The 14,614-nt window shown below is 46.1% G+C and overlaps 1 protein-coding gene across 12 annotated transcripts in view; it reads right to left on the bottom strand.

Moving 5' to 3' along the window:
• The window catches only part of Set2 (SET domain containing 2), a 91,312-nt gene that overhangs the window by 37,544 nt on the left and 39,154 nt on the right, over window positions 1–14,614 (bottom strand). For all 12 annotated transcript variants that reach the window (XM_089545359.1, XM_089545347.1, XM_089545355.1 and 9 more), the window contains 10 exons: window positions 14,117–14,574; window positions 10,810–11,465; window positions 9,099–9,608; window positions 8,032–8,340; window positions 6,686–7,101; window positions 5,962–6,090; window positions 5,045–5,096; window positions 4,863–4,939; window positions 3,857–4,058; window positions 1,292–1,389 (listed from right to left, as the gene is read on the bottom strand). In XM_089545359.1, coding sequence (XP_089401485.1) covers window positions 1,292–1,389; window positions 3,857–4,058; window positions 4,863–4,939; window positions 5,045–5,096; window positions 5,962–6,090; window positions 6,686–7,101; window positions 8,032–8,340; window positions 9,099–9,608; window positions 10,810–11,465; window positions 14,117–14,543 — 2,876 coding nt within the window. In that variant the 5' untranslated portion in view covers window positions 14,544–14,574. The remainder of the gene's footprint in view (window positions 1–1,291; window positions 1,390–3,856; window positions 4,059–4,862; window positions 4,940–5,044; window positions 5,097–5,961; window positions 6,091–6,685; window positions 7,102–8,031; window positions 8,341–9,098; window positions 9,609–10,809; window positions 11,466–14,116; window positions 14,575–14,614) is intronic.

The following is a 14,614-nucleotide window of genomic DNA, read 5'->3' as shown; positions in this document are numbered from 1 at the left end:
AAAATAGTCCGACCTCTTAGCTTCAGTTGCATTTTTCCGAGTTTCACGAAAGCCAGCGATGACAACAGCTCTCGGCTGCACATCAGCCAGTCAACCAAGCCCAGCTGCACACTGTTTTCGCCCACTGAATGGCTGATCTTTCCCTTCCATTCTTTTTTTTCTTCTTGCAGCTTTGGCTCCTCTCAGTATTTCCCTTGCTTCCATCTGCAGTACTTCCATTCTTCCAGTGCAACGAAAGTGCATGCTTGTCACGTGCCATTTGCTGTTTGTGCAGTGAAACCTCCTCACACGTGACATTACCGCTTGTAAGAGTGTCTCACCACCACTACTCCATCGCACCGTAAAGATAAGGAAGACCCTAACAATTCTGGAGAAGTCCCGACACTGTGCACACAAAAATGCATTGCCAAAACTGCGAAAAATAGTCCCTGTCGAGCAGTTCTCATCGCAAAAGCTAGCGACCATTTCCCAGTCTTTCACAAAATAAATTTACTGTGATGCAAGTAGCTCTTGTAGGAGGTCCTTCGAGTATTCGAACTCTCTGGTAATTCGAAGCAAAAGTGCGCTATTGTCAAAAGTTTGGTTCCGAAGCAAATAGAATAAAAAAACTGGTAGCTCAAACTACATGATAAACACTTTTCCACAAAACACAGCTATGAAAAGAAACAGATATTACAAACGAATTTGGTTTTCACCCATCATTGGCACGTTTACTATACTGTTACAGTCCACAACGCATTTAATAAGGGAGGGGGATCATGTAGTAATAACAACAAACTATTTTGTAAGCAACTGTGTTCAGTGTAAAAAAAAAAAAAAAGTTTGATATCATAGTCTGACTTAATGCTCGCAAATCAGACGGGCAAAGCACTGGTCGAAAAACGCAACAAGACAGCTCACAAAATGTACGTAAAAGCAGCAACCTCAGCTGCAATGCGAACAGGACCACCCCTGCTGTACTTCCTTTGATGCCTGAAGACAAAAGTGCCAGTGGTGCAATGCTGCACCAAACACGGTACCCCCGACAACTCGTAGCCGCTCGCTTAGACCACGCGTATCATTTCTTCGAACTGCAAGTCCTGTGTTCGGTTTGAGCACTGTCGCGAACCGCAGGCACGAAAACGAAACCACGTTGTTAGCTACCCCAGCGCATGAGCTGCGCTCTACGCAGTGCAGTTGTGCGGGCTGACTTAGAGGTCGATGCTTCTGTCGGATAATTTTTTCTTGTTCTCTGTGGCCTAAGGTATTTTCAGAGGGACAAAAAAAAAAAAGCCAAGCAGAGGTGACATACCCATATCTCTGGAACTGGTAGTCGAAGGTTAACTCTTCTCCCGCTCTCAGAGGGCGTCTCGTGAAGAAACCAATCCTGAGCTCCCCGTTCACTGTCCACTGTAACCCATTCATTATCACAACAGTCACATGGTCTGTTGCCAAATCCTTACCAACTACAAAATAAGTATCTCCAACAAGCCACCAAAGTTCAAGATTTAAAGTTACATGCAAAACAAAAAATGACAAGGGCAAGGACTACGATTTACATCTAAATATGCAGTAAGAACAAGAATAATAATCCATTCCCCAAGGCACTGAAAACAAGTCAAGTCACAGCACCACCCAAAACTGACATCCAACAACTATAAAAGTTGCCATATAAACGCGTGTAAGGGCTGCACACGTGTATGGGCCGTACCCTGTTTTCTCGAAGGAAATATTAAAAAGAAAAAGATCTGTGTAAGGGTCGCACCCAAACTTTCCACGAACCACGCGGGAATTTCCTTCGAAGTGCATGCACCGTGATCTCCGCGATCAGCAAGCTAGGGTGCGGTTGATCGCGGAGGCCACGCACACCCACAGGAGCTTCCAAATGCCGCCCACAGATCACCTGGGGCCACCGGTCATCATCATCATTAGCTTTTTTTTCTAGACTGCGAGCTCCCGTTATCCATATCGGCATCAGTATCACGAGCTCCAGGATTTTGTGGCTGTCTAAGACACGGGAGTTGTGCTAGCGTGGTAGTGCACCATAGATGTGGCTTTTGCGAGCTGCCACTGCCCATTGAAATTTTAGCACGATGCGTGAGCACCTTGAGGGCTACACGGCTGGGAGTTTGCTCTCGAACATGGCAAGGGTGCAGCAGGCAGGCAATTCGATGTGGATGAGACATGCGTCCGATGATGGTGCAACCGAAAGGATGCATTGAGGAACACAAGCTGTAAAAAGCGCGCTTTCCGAGACAAGCCATGCAGGTTTCCCGAAAGCTGCTCTACTGTGTGATGGAAGTGTGGAACAATGGCTACGCGCTGACAACGGACAAGCTGCGCGACTTCTTGAGGGATGAGCATGCACCAGAGCTCAGCACCAGCTCCGAGTCTGAAGACTCCGCGAGTGACGATTGAACATAGAATAAATGCCACTCATTCCCCCGATTGGTGTGTTTAAAAAAGAACATTTTTTCGCACATAGCGTATATGGGCCACACCCCGAAAGGTAGCCCTCTAATCTGGAAAAAAGAAAGTGCAGCCCTTACACGCGTTTATACGATATGTCTCTTAACATGGGTTCTTTTAGTGCTCCAGTTAACACTTTGCATTAAAAACCATGCAGATACACACACAGTGAGAAAATAAAATAGAAAAGCCCGGCTCAAAAACAGTGGTACAAGAAATAGAAGGACATCAGAAAACCTATCAACCTGTGGCTCAAAGCCTCGATGCTGTCAACACATCTGTCCTGACTAAGAGGTGCGTGCATAGCAGAGGAGGACAGAAACAAAGAAGAAAAAGCCACATATGGAGACGTAAAGCTGGATAAACCCACCACCAGTTTTACCTGCCATGCTGAGCACCCACAAAGTCTAATCCCTCCTCCTCCCACATTAAGGTCAATCAGTGTGCTCCTAAAGGGGTCATGACACCATTTTTCGGACTCAAGCTGCTTTTGCATGTTGTTCGCTATACATCTCGGAACAAGTGGACAAAATATGAGGCCATCTGGTGCCGCGAGTAATTTGTGATTGAATTTTTAAAGGTTCTCCTGAACCGTGAGGCAGTCAGGCAACAATAATGCGCTCACGGTTTGTGACAACATAAACCGACAGTCATGTGCTTCCTCGCCACTGAAATGTGCACAGTGAGCATAGGGGAGTGAGTTGTTTGTGGTTCAGGCAGGGGGTGCGGTGGGGTGAAGGGGAGTACGTAGATGGACAGGGACAAAGGCAACAAAGGCCTGCCTTCCCTTTTCTGTCTAGCTTCTGCCCGGTCTCAGCGACCTCACCACAATGTACCACGGCTCGACCCAAGTAGGCGCGCACTCCACTCTGTACCTACTATGCGAGCAGCAATTTTGCAGCTGACAATGGCGCTGTCAGTTTACGGCGTCACTCAGGCTGCTTTAATATGACCATTGCTGCTAGGGGGGCTTGGGGCCGATAAATTCAAATTACAATTCCTAGCTCAAATGTGTGCGTAGAGCCCTACTTCTTTTTTACGTACACATAATAACGTCATAGCTTGTAGCTGCAGCGTAAGAGCACAATTTGATAGTAGACCATGTCTTAGACCATGTCATGACCCCTCTAAGTTGCAGGTCAACCATCCCTATGCTGGGTGCACAATGCTCTTAGGAAAAAAAAGAGCACTCAAGCAACCCACAACCCACTTTCAATGCTCAAGCAAAACCACAAGGTTGCATAATATGGTTCGACACCATTATTAAGCAAACAAACGAAAAACACACACACACATACAAATACAGAGAGAGAGAATAATTAGAATGAACCTAAAGCAATACACTGGCACTAAATAGATAAAAGACATGCCAGAAAAAAAAAACAACAGATAGAAGGAGGTTACTTACCTTTTGTGTTTCACAGTTGGGGTCGCATGAGTGGTTGATGAAGCGTGAAACGTTGCCCTTTTGGGTGGCGTCGATGATCTCGTCCGAACGCAGCGCCATGAAGTAGTAGTGCTGGTTGTTGTCACGGGCGTACTGCTTGACCCGTTTGCGGAATTCCTCGGGGGTCAGCACCTCACCCACATATTCCATTACAAATGTACCCCTGTGCACAGCGATCGAAAGAGCACCACAGGTCACTCCTAGACCAAAAACAGTGCATGCTGACTGAGAAGAACACATGACAAGAGAGCCCCAGAAAACACCCCTGGCTAGGGGGAAGAAAAAAAAAATAATAACTGCACATGCCTTCAGGACATCTAATAAAATGTACAGATGTGGCTAAAAATTCAGACACAAAGGCCCTCCATGACATCCGTATTGAAACAACGGTCACACTAAGTTTACTATGCAGACAGAAAAAACAATACCTCCACACGGGCACTTTACATCTTGTCAATATGTGGTTCTATTACAATCAAGGACAGACTCAAGTATGTTACAACTTACAGCTAATTCTAACACTTATCTTTCAGAAAGGCAGGCTGAAAAAGCTTTCTCAGAAAACAAAAGAGCCAGTGACATGTTTAAATACAAGATCAGAGAAAATGAAGATGAGAGAGAGTGCATGCACAGATTTGGTTGCCCAAAAAATTCAGTTTAGGAATGCAATGCCAATTACAAATGAACACTAAAATTGTGTTGAGAAGAAAATTCACGCATTATTCTAGGCCATATAAGAGCTCATACACACAGAGACTCAAATATGCTTCCAAAGTGAAATAATAAGCTTAATAATTATCTAACCAGACCTTGATAACCTGACCTTACTGGGCATGCACACTCCAATGGAACATACTTAACTTCTAATGTCTTTAAAAGCTATATCGGGCCCACCAGTCAGCAGTGATTGTTATAAATGCAAAACAACTCATTATTAAATGAAAGGAAGTAATGAGTCTGTTCTTACGAAGACAAGGTCTCCAAGGTACGCAGACCCCATCCCTTCTTTTCAGTCATGAATTTTTCCACTTTGATGTAGGTTTTCTGCATGACGAAAGATAAATGCGATGAGTTACTGTACTTTCATGTAGCCAAATTGTTTTACGAATTAAGCATGCAGGTGAAATAGAGTACACTTTTGGCTCACACCTTTTGAAACCGCCGGTTGCTGCAGTTGTCACCGTTAGGACACCGGGATCCACTGGACAAAAGGAAAGACTCTGTTAAAGGCTTTGCTTACATGCCCCCCCCCCCCCCCCCCCCCAAACCCTGAAAAACAATAGCTTCCCGTATCTTCAAGATTTTATAACACGGAAACTGCAATTATAATCAGTATCCACTTGTGTGTAGCTGCGTATCTACCAAAGGAAGACCGTATAGCCTTTTCAAATCTTTGCAGTCAGAAGCGAGTCCTGCCTGGTATGCAGTTCAAAACTGGACCACCGTACACTTGAACAGTACAGCTTTAGGAACAGGAGGCTCACAGATGACAACACGACAACCAGCCACTCACCTACTACTTATACTCATAACACAAGTTCTATAGCCACAGTTCAGCCTCCCCCCCCCCCACAAAAAACACCAGCCTTTCACAAGACTTAGACACCAGGCTATTTTCTCATGTATAGAAGCGCAGCTCCTCCCTACCATTTATACTTTATGAAATTAAACAGTATGAAAATAACCACAGGTATCCACACGAAAAAAGCAAGAACAGCCGGGGTTTCCACAGTGAACAAGCAGGGAGATCTCGCAGTTGAAGTAACAAAGTTTCGTACCATCTTGTGTCACTATGCATGCAAGCACATGCAAGCTCACCTCAAAGACACCACTGAAATAGCAGCAACGAAAACAGCTAGAGCTCTACACCCAGCATTTTAGTAGGCAAAGCACTTCATAGGGACCGGGCATCCATGTATTCAGAGCAGCCGGAGAAATGCGACACGAATGGCGCACAAGCAGGTGCACTGGATGGTTCCAATGCATAACTGCCTTACGCAGCACACACCAACATACTGTGCCCTGTAATGGCCACAAGGCAAGAAGCAGCTGGGAAATGGACTGACCACTCAATCATCAGCAGGCGGTTGAGGCAGTCCTCCTCGCAGCCCATGATGCCCCGATCCTTCTCGTCCTTGGTCAGCGAGCAGTCGCAGATCATGCGGCGCACCTCCTTCTTGCTTTTTGTCTTCCGCCTGCCATCACCGATACCACAGGGCGTCTTAAGCCTGTTTCACGTGCAAGCGAAAACGCTAGCAAATTCCGCCATCGTGGAGCAAACACCTGTTCTGAGCCGTTGCAGCAGTGAGCGGCGAGGTTCCAACAAGTTGAAAATTTTCAGTGCAACGCGCCGCTCAATCGTGCAGACACTTGCATGTGAACCTGCCTTTACACTCGCGTGCTTCGGCACGTAATCAAGAAAACTGTGAAGTTGCCTGCTTCAAAGAAGTGCCGCCTTTGAGTTGAAAGCACTCTACAAAATGACAGCGCCAAGCTTTCTCCAGAATTAGTGTTGAAGACAATAATGGAGAGCAGTACTACAAGATGCACTTTGTGCCGGGAGTAACCGCAAACTGAGCCACTGAGCACAATTTAGGTTGTCTGTGCACGCCAGCATTAACATAGAGCTTTGTGGCAAAAATACCTGCACTGAGCAATTCCAGTATGATTAGACCCCAAATAAATGTGGGGGCTGAGACATGCATGGACTTGGGTGCTTGGGAAACCCCAAAAAGCACTCAGTGGAATCCACTTTGAGAACCCCTGCCCTAAAGCAACGTTCAACCTTACCTCTCGAAGAGGTAGAGGTTGTCTTCAATTTCTTCGTAGTCCAGGGGCTTTGCAGTACTCGAGCCATTAGTCCCACTGCCACTGCTTCCTCTATCCCTGCTCGTCTCTGTCCTTTCAGCATCCCTGGAGCCCCTGGAGAGGGAAGAAGGCTCGGGTGTCTCCCTGCTGCCCGCACCTCCTCCTCCTCTGGACTCTCTGTTGGATTCCCTGCACTCCTTCGAAGGCGCGGATGGGGGACTCCGGTCCTTCTTCCGCGGACTTTCCTTGCCGCTGCTGGCCAAAGGCGCCTCTTCTCGAATGCTGGGCATCCTGGCGCCACGAGGTGGAGAGTCTCGAGCTACGGGCGACGGCGGCGCAAAAGCAGGTGCAACGTCGCGCGTCTCCAGCTCACTGCTGCGCCGCCAGCGAGACTTGACCTGCAAAAAAAAAAATGTGCAGGAGAAGATTTTCACCACATGAAGTCTGGCCAGAGGGGAGATGGCACAAGGCCCTGCCAATACTGTACACCACTATGCAGGCAAGAGGTGGTGCACAACAGTAACAGAAATCCAGCTGCCACATTTCATGTTTGACTCTTCCAGCCCAGCTAACGTAACTGTAGGAATTAAGATTCCTGCGTAAGTTCCCCAATACAGCCAGCAAACTACGCTATGGTTCTTATCACATGAGACGTCAACGAATTATCTTTTTTTTTTTGCATTACTGTTACATGACAAAAAACTAGTGCTACCTAAAAGATAGCAATGATGCTGGCAGCAGCACCACATGATAATGCTTGAAACTGATAATGATAATGCTTGATAATGCTTGCTATAACAAAACGGTTTATAACAAAATAATGGATAAAACAAAAGAAGCAGCCATTCCCCCCGGAAGCTCCCACAACACCAATGTATTTGATAACCTCGTTTTTATGAAGCAAACATTTCCTACGAAGGGACAAAACGAACCCCAACCAAACCTCACTGGCCCTTCTGTGCTGAGCACATCATTTTGTAATGTTGCTCGACACCTTGATACCCATTAGCTGCATTATAATATCTACGGTTAGCTGACAGGGAATCAGAAATATTTCATTATAGCGGGAGCTTGTTGTTGAAAGGGTCAACCATATTATTTCAACATTTAAGGCAGCAACATACATCACCACATAAGACTAGCCATCCATTACTTTGCAGCAGAATAGCTCCTGGCACCTTTAAATTTCTCTTACTACGTATACACTTTGCAAGTTCCTAGTGCCACACATTATTGTGTTCGCTACCTGCCCTAACCATTAACTGCACATCCGTACGGCCACAGCTCAGTGAATGAAATGAATAAGAACTTGTTCCACCGTGCCTCACCTTTTCGGGACGACTTGAGTCGAGTGAAGCCGACGTCTCTTTCCTCTGAGGAGACGGAGCCTTTGGTGGCGGAGGTGGTGGTAGAACAATATCCTGTGCATCCATTGCTTCCTGAGGCTTGCTGCTGGACATCCACTCTGGCAGCGGCGATTCCGGCAGCATAGCTGATGCAACAGGAACGGCTACTGGCGACATGGAGGGGTCAGCAACAGGTGCCATGACTGGCTCGGAAACAACATTAGCCTCTGCATCTTGCCACCTGCTCTTGCGCCTCGATGACCTCGGTGTTAACGGCCCTTTCTCGGGGCTCTGCACAAGCATGGCAACGAACAGCAGATTCAAGCGATCACATGTAGATATGAGAGATGGCTCCCGACCACAAACTGACTACACAAAGGAGAGCGTTTCCTTGAGGTAGAGCTGTGGGGGAAAATAAAGTGGAATCTATGAATGAAATATGATCTGAACACCCAACTAAAAATTTACTGCATTAATGTTAGGCCTAGAGAGGATCCTTTGGAAATATGGCAAATTTGTCTACAGCTGTAATGAGAGCTAAACTTTGCTGTTCCTTTCGGTCATGTAGCACGGAACTGCTACCTGCTGCAATCTACAGTGGGAAGGATAAATGCAGCAACCATGATATTTACAACAAAAACAAAAGAGCCATCGCCCCTCTGCACAAAAAGCACGAATTCCCATTGCAATGTCCACACCCGTTTTGCGAAAACTGACCAGCTTTGACATCGCAACAGGGGAAACGTAATGACACAAAACATAAAACAAGGCAGTATAGCATGAAGTAAGGCTGAGATCTGGGCGAGTTGGTGTGCTTTCATACTGGTTAACAGCGCAAAAAAGACGGGACAACAACAAGATGGATAGTCAGCGCTTGTCTTGTCGTTGTCCCGCCTTTTTTGCGCTGTTCACCAGTATGAAGTATAGCATGAACAGTTTCACTCTTAAGGGATCTCCCGATTCAATGCGTGAGCATTCAAGGTGAAGAGAGGTCCATCCAAGGCCACTCTAGCCTTTTAAAAGTCGTAAGTAAAAAAATGCACCCTTACATCAAGTGTGCCTTGCTTCTCGGGGCTACAGTAGTAGCGCCTGTCCCGATGGCCAGCCACCTGCACTGTTTGCGGTGACTGTGTAGGTGACTGTGTAGGTGACAGCAGGTGGTGCGAAGGAACTGCGGCAGCCTCACTGTCTGCCGGAAAGGCATCATCAGCAATCTCTTGCAACGTCACTGATGTGTTGGACGATTGCGATGGCTGGTCTGAAACAGGGTCGCTCTCTTCTGATGCAGAAGAACTTGTGTCCATCACAGTAACCAACGGCGTACTGTTTTCTTGCAGTTTCTCATTATCTTGACCACGAAGTAGATCATCGTCTTGTTTTCCGTCAGAATCTGATGCAGGCAAAACACCAGGAGCAAGCGCCAAGTCTGCGGCGCCCGCAGTCTTGAGCTGGACGACTGCCAAAGGACGACGAGTCTGTAGAGTTTCGCACTCGGGGGCTGTACTTGATTCAACACGTGCTGTGGAGCAAGTTTCACTGGCGTCCTTTTCGTGTTGCTCCTGGTAATTGAACAGTTCATTTTGTGAGCCATTTATAGATAATGACTCAAAGTCAAAATAATGAACTTCCTCTGCTCCATTTTAGGAACAAGTTAAGGAAGCAGGCAACACAGTAATCCAGCTTGTACATGAGAAATATGACTACATCCAGTAAGGGGCAAGCAAAGGGCGAGGCCAGATTCAGAGTGCTCGGCCACTTGAAGAAATCATCACAGGCCACTTGCGAGAGTAGTGACTAGTGTTTGCCGTTGCAGCTTTGCCCCTAAAGTGTCACACTTACTTTACTTGTCCATCTTTTCAAGGCTTGAACAATGTGATGACACAGCTCCCAAAGTTAAAGGGTCAATGACGGCAAGTCCAGCCTTTCTCTTCTTGGTAAAATTAATTTTGAGGCCCATTCTGGATATGTTAATGTTTGTTATGCGGCAAAAGGCACATTTATTGCCGAGATAATTGATTTTAAAAATGGAACATTTTTTTCTGTTGCTCAATTCAAACTATTGACATCAACGCCGAAAAGGGAAATGCAAAGATGGCGTGACCTAGCCTCAGGAATCCATGTTAAAAAAATCTGTATCAACATTCCTGTAGTCTGCTTCAGAAAACAGCTGGAGAAATCTGTATTTCACTGCGTGGCATTTTTCAGCTTATAAACACTTTACATTCAGTGAAAGCAGCCTCTGCCATTAGAACGTCGTCACTTAGCAATACAGGCCGACTTCAATAAATCTTCAGTGCCCCTTTAAAAAAAATTGATGCTAACAGCATTCCTTGCCTTGCATCCAAGCAAGACAAAAAAAGCTCTATAGAGACGACATGCTCCAAGAACAACAAATAGAGGGAAGGCACCAGCAAACCAGCAAGGACATGAAGAGGGCTCGAGGGTTCCCTATGCTACCACAAGGCTGTAATCAGAAACAAGTTGAAGGCACATAACGCATATGCAGTGAAGCAAATGTTAATTTTTCATATTTTCAGCTCCTCTGCAAAGCGGTGCGAAGTATGACATATTTTGCAACACTAATGACCTCTGGAATTCCCAAATTCATATAAATCGACAGTACATTAGTCAAGCTAATCCACACAGTGCACTAATAAGGCAACCTAAACCAGCAACAACAAGACTAAGTTGTAGATAGACCACTACAAGACTACGAATGTGTTTACGAATCAAACTGGCCAATGACATTTTCCAACTTACCTCCTGGTCTCCACTTTCAGTGGGTGTATCAGCACTCATCTCTTGCTTCTGCTCGGGTGCCTCAGCAGCGGTTGAACTTGATGAATGCAGTGCAGAAGTGGCACTAGCATCACCAGCAGCCGCAGATGGCTGCCGTCCTGTTTCCGGTTCCTCGTCCTCCTTCACGTCTTCCAGCTTAGTGCTTGCTGGATTGTCCTCACAGCCACCTGTGCCGGCCTGGGAAGCTACAGGCGAGCCTTCCTCCTCAACAGGTGCAACGACAAGTTGCTCCGCTGGGCAGATGTCCATGCTCGCGTCAGACTGGTCCTGCACAACCTCGCTTCGATTTGCCCCAGGTTCTTCGTCCAGCGTTTCCTGACTCTCCGTTGTACTCTCGTCCTCGCCGTTGGAGACCTTTCCCCGAGTCCCTCGCCCTCCCTGCTTCTTGGCTGCGGCGGGTGGCTTTTTCTGCCGTGCCCTCTTGGTGGGAGAGAGATGAGTTGGACTGGTGCCGCGTCTCTTTTCCCCACTTCTCAACCGCACACTTCGCCTGCGGGTGGCCGGGCCCTCAAAGCTGGGCACCTCTTCAGACCTCCTGCGGCGGCCGCCCTTAGCTGGCTGGGCGGCCGCCTTGCCTTGCCTGCCCTGCTTCTGCTTGCTCTTGGTGGACGCCCCGGCTGAGGAAAAAAATTGGGTCCTCTGAATGCATGCCACATGAGTGCACTCATTTTAAGGCTGCACATTCTGTTAGAAAGCATGATGCGCTCAACATTGAAGGAGATGCCTCCACTTAACAACTCAAGGTTTTAAAATGCACTCGTCATCATCACTTCTTTTCAGCAACAAAGCTTTTTGTCCTACTGATGTACTTAATCCTAAACACACAAGTGCAAACCCTCCTCCCTCAGTTCAAAAACTCGAAGGAATGCGTGTACAATATTAACTTATTTCACATGTAGAGTTTACGAACACCTTGCAAAAGAGGCATTCAGTTGGGCAGTATGATAGCTGTCTAATAACAAGAAAGTTGTTTTATACAACAGAAATGTTGATGGCGACTAAAAAATAACAAACGATTCTGCTCACTTTTAAAAGGAGTTTTTAAGAAAACCTAGAAACGCATTAGACACCTAGACGACCATAGCAGAATGCTCTGCGATTGTAACAGGGGTTGAAAATTGGATTGAGGAAAGGATAAAGCACAACAGATGCCAATAACCCCCTGTAATGACTCAGTGGCCGTACTTCAATGAAGGCAAACTGCACAGTAATTAGCCTCAGATGGTGGAAATTAATCCGGAGCCCTTCACAACGACGCCTCTAACCACCCAGGTGCAGCATCAGGACAAAAGAGTGGGGATACCCAAGTTTTAATTGTGTGTTATTTCTTTGGAACAATACGCGATACACTAGCAAGCATGGTTCACCATATGGAATTCACCGGTGCACAATAAATATTTATAACTGAATTTTTTCACATATGTAATTTTTGGGTTCGCTTTCAACAGACTGGGGCAGTGACACACAGGATTAAGATGAATTAAAACCATGTGAGGCATACAAAAACTGCAACATAACAGTGCTTAATCATTTTAATTCTAACTTTTACCAGCATGTCTCAAAAGCTGAAATGAACAAGCAGCTATTACTCAGCAGCTCTTATGTGTCTCACTTTATGTCAATTCATCATGTACGTCACTACCACTGTTAACGTGTTGAAACCAAAACTTAATAACAAGAGAAAAAAATCCAATTACAACTTATTTAGTAGGTACAGGCAAATTCCGTGTGTTGACCCATGTGTAGCAATGTTTTAAACACCATTCTAAAGAAAAAACACCCTACACCATACCAGTAAGGACACCAGATATTGTACTTTCAGGAGCTGTAGCACAAAGGTTTTCATGATGCAAGGATTGCATGCAGCAAGTATGACTGAGTGACAACAGCTGAAACATTTAGACTTTCAAGCCTTTGTGTGCAAGCTAGCCTAGCTGCTGGGCCAGTCAACGTTGCCATCAAGCACAAAATTAGACAATGTAACACGTATAGGCACCAAATCTTGAGTAAAGCAGACTGTGAATGTCTGCCGTCACATGTCTGTTGGCCCATGTAGCTTTCACCTCACACATCAAAACCAAAAAAGCTATGTCACACATCACCTCCTCCCCGGTGGAAATTTTGTTACACCAAATCATTTGGGGTACGATGGCACATTTAATGTGAACTACAACTGCTGACCAACAGTCTGTGCATCATTCAGGTGAACAAACACAACTTTAGATATGCACTCCAGTATATCCAATGTTTAATCCATTTCCCACTGCCGAGACACCTTGAAACAAAGGAGACTGACGTTTTTGCAAGTCGGACAGCATCCACCAAACACAGCTGATTCTCTCTCTACTGTTACTTTTTTCTCTTTCAAGTGCAATCATGCTGCGGAGCAATCTATAAGACTACCACAAAACAAGCCTGACACTGCAACAAAAGCTGTCCATATTGAAACAAAGTTACAAGGCAGATTTCTATTAGGATGAAATGGCTTTGGAAAAAAAAAAAAAAACACAAGCTGTCACAGCTATTCGTTACTAAAAGTAAAAAGCACCATTAAAATTTCAAGAAAGGAGACAAAGCAAGTACAGGCTGATTAGTTTTGTCTTCTCCCTTACAGAGATTTCACAGCCACACAACAATATAATCAATCAATTCCATAGTCTCTGAAGCCAACTTGCGATTAGCAGTAAGCACCACCATTTCTTTCTCAATCCTTTCATCCGTTCTCTCCGTGTAAAGTTCACGTGTTCACCTAGGGTGGCACAGTTAAAGCATTATTCCTTTCTTCATAACCTCCTGTTTCACCAGCCAACTAGTCACGAAGTAAGCATGCATTACCCTGGTTAGCACTACATTCCGTACCATCATGATGAGCCTCCTAAACACGCCGTCTTGAATTATTTTACACTAATGTTTTCTTTTAAAGATTGAGCAATTGTACTGGGTATAAAAAGCACTAGATAATGGCCTAGCGTACACTACTGTCAAAATATGCCGACAATTACGTTAAGCACTTTAGTATGCGTGAGAACTGATTCCAGCAATGCATCTGCTGGGCTTCAACAGGCACAGATAGATGCTCACACATCCAGTGCCGACACTGCTCAGCAGCTGCTTAATGACACCAGTACAACTTCCATGCCCTGTGGTGGTTCCTTTGTTTTTCCCCTTTTGTTTCCAGCCCAAAGTCAAAGGACAACAACCGACTTCCTACAAACTTCTGTGGAGAACGGAAAGAGAGCCTCAAAGTGGCATCTCCGTGGCTGCTCACCATCGCTTGAAGACGCTTGGCTGTCAGTCACAGATGCCACACTCGACTCATCCTGGACAGAACTGTCGACGGAATGGCCTGCATCCTCGTCATCGTCCACCATTGCTTCAAACCCAGTCTGCCCAGCTGCCGCTGTTGCAGCTGTGGATGCTGTTCCTGCTCTTCTGTCTTCAGGCTGTTCACTACTGTTCCGCCTAGACGACACAACCACCACACTGTTCTTTGACGTTGCACCACTGCGACCCCCTTTGCTACCACTGGTCACCAGCTCCTCACTCACGCTCGTCGCAGCACTGTCCGCCCCGACACCCTTGAAACGTGCTGGCTTTTCTCCCTCATTGTCGCACCGCTGTGGAGAGCCAACTGTCCGGTGACCACCTTTGAGACGCCGGCGAGCCAGCTTCTGTGTTGTTTTACCAGCAGTCATGTGATTCGGTGCTGTCTCATCATCTTCCTCCCTGCGGCAATGATAAGAGGCTTTCTTTAGACAACAGTTTT

Source organism: Amblyomma mixtum, chromosome 5 (assembly GCF_055824585.1).
Source record: "Amblyomma mixtum isolate Tamu chromosome 5, ASM5582458v1, whole genome shotgun sequence".
In the NCBI taxonomy this organism is placed as follows: domain Eukaryota; kingdom Metazoa; phylum Arthropoda; class Arachnida; order Ixodida; family Ixodidae; genus Amblyomma; species Amblyomma mixtum.
The sequence above is the reverse complement of the archived record's forward strand: the minus strand, read 5'-3'. Positions and strand labels throughout refer to the sequence as shown.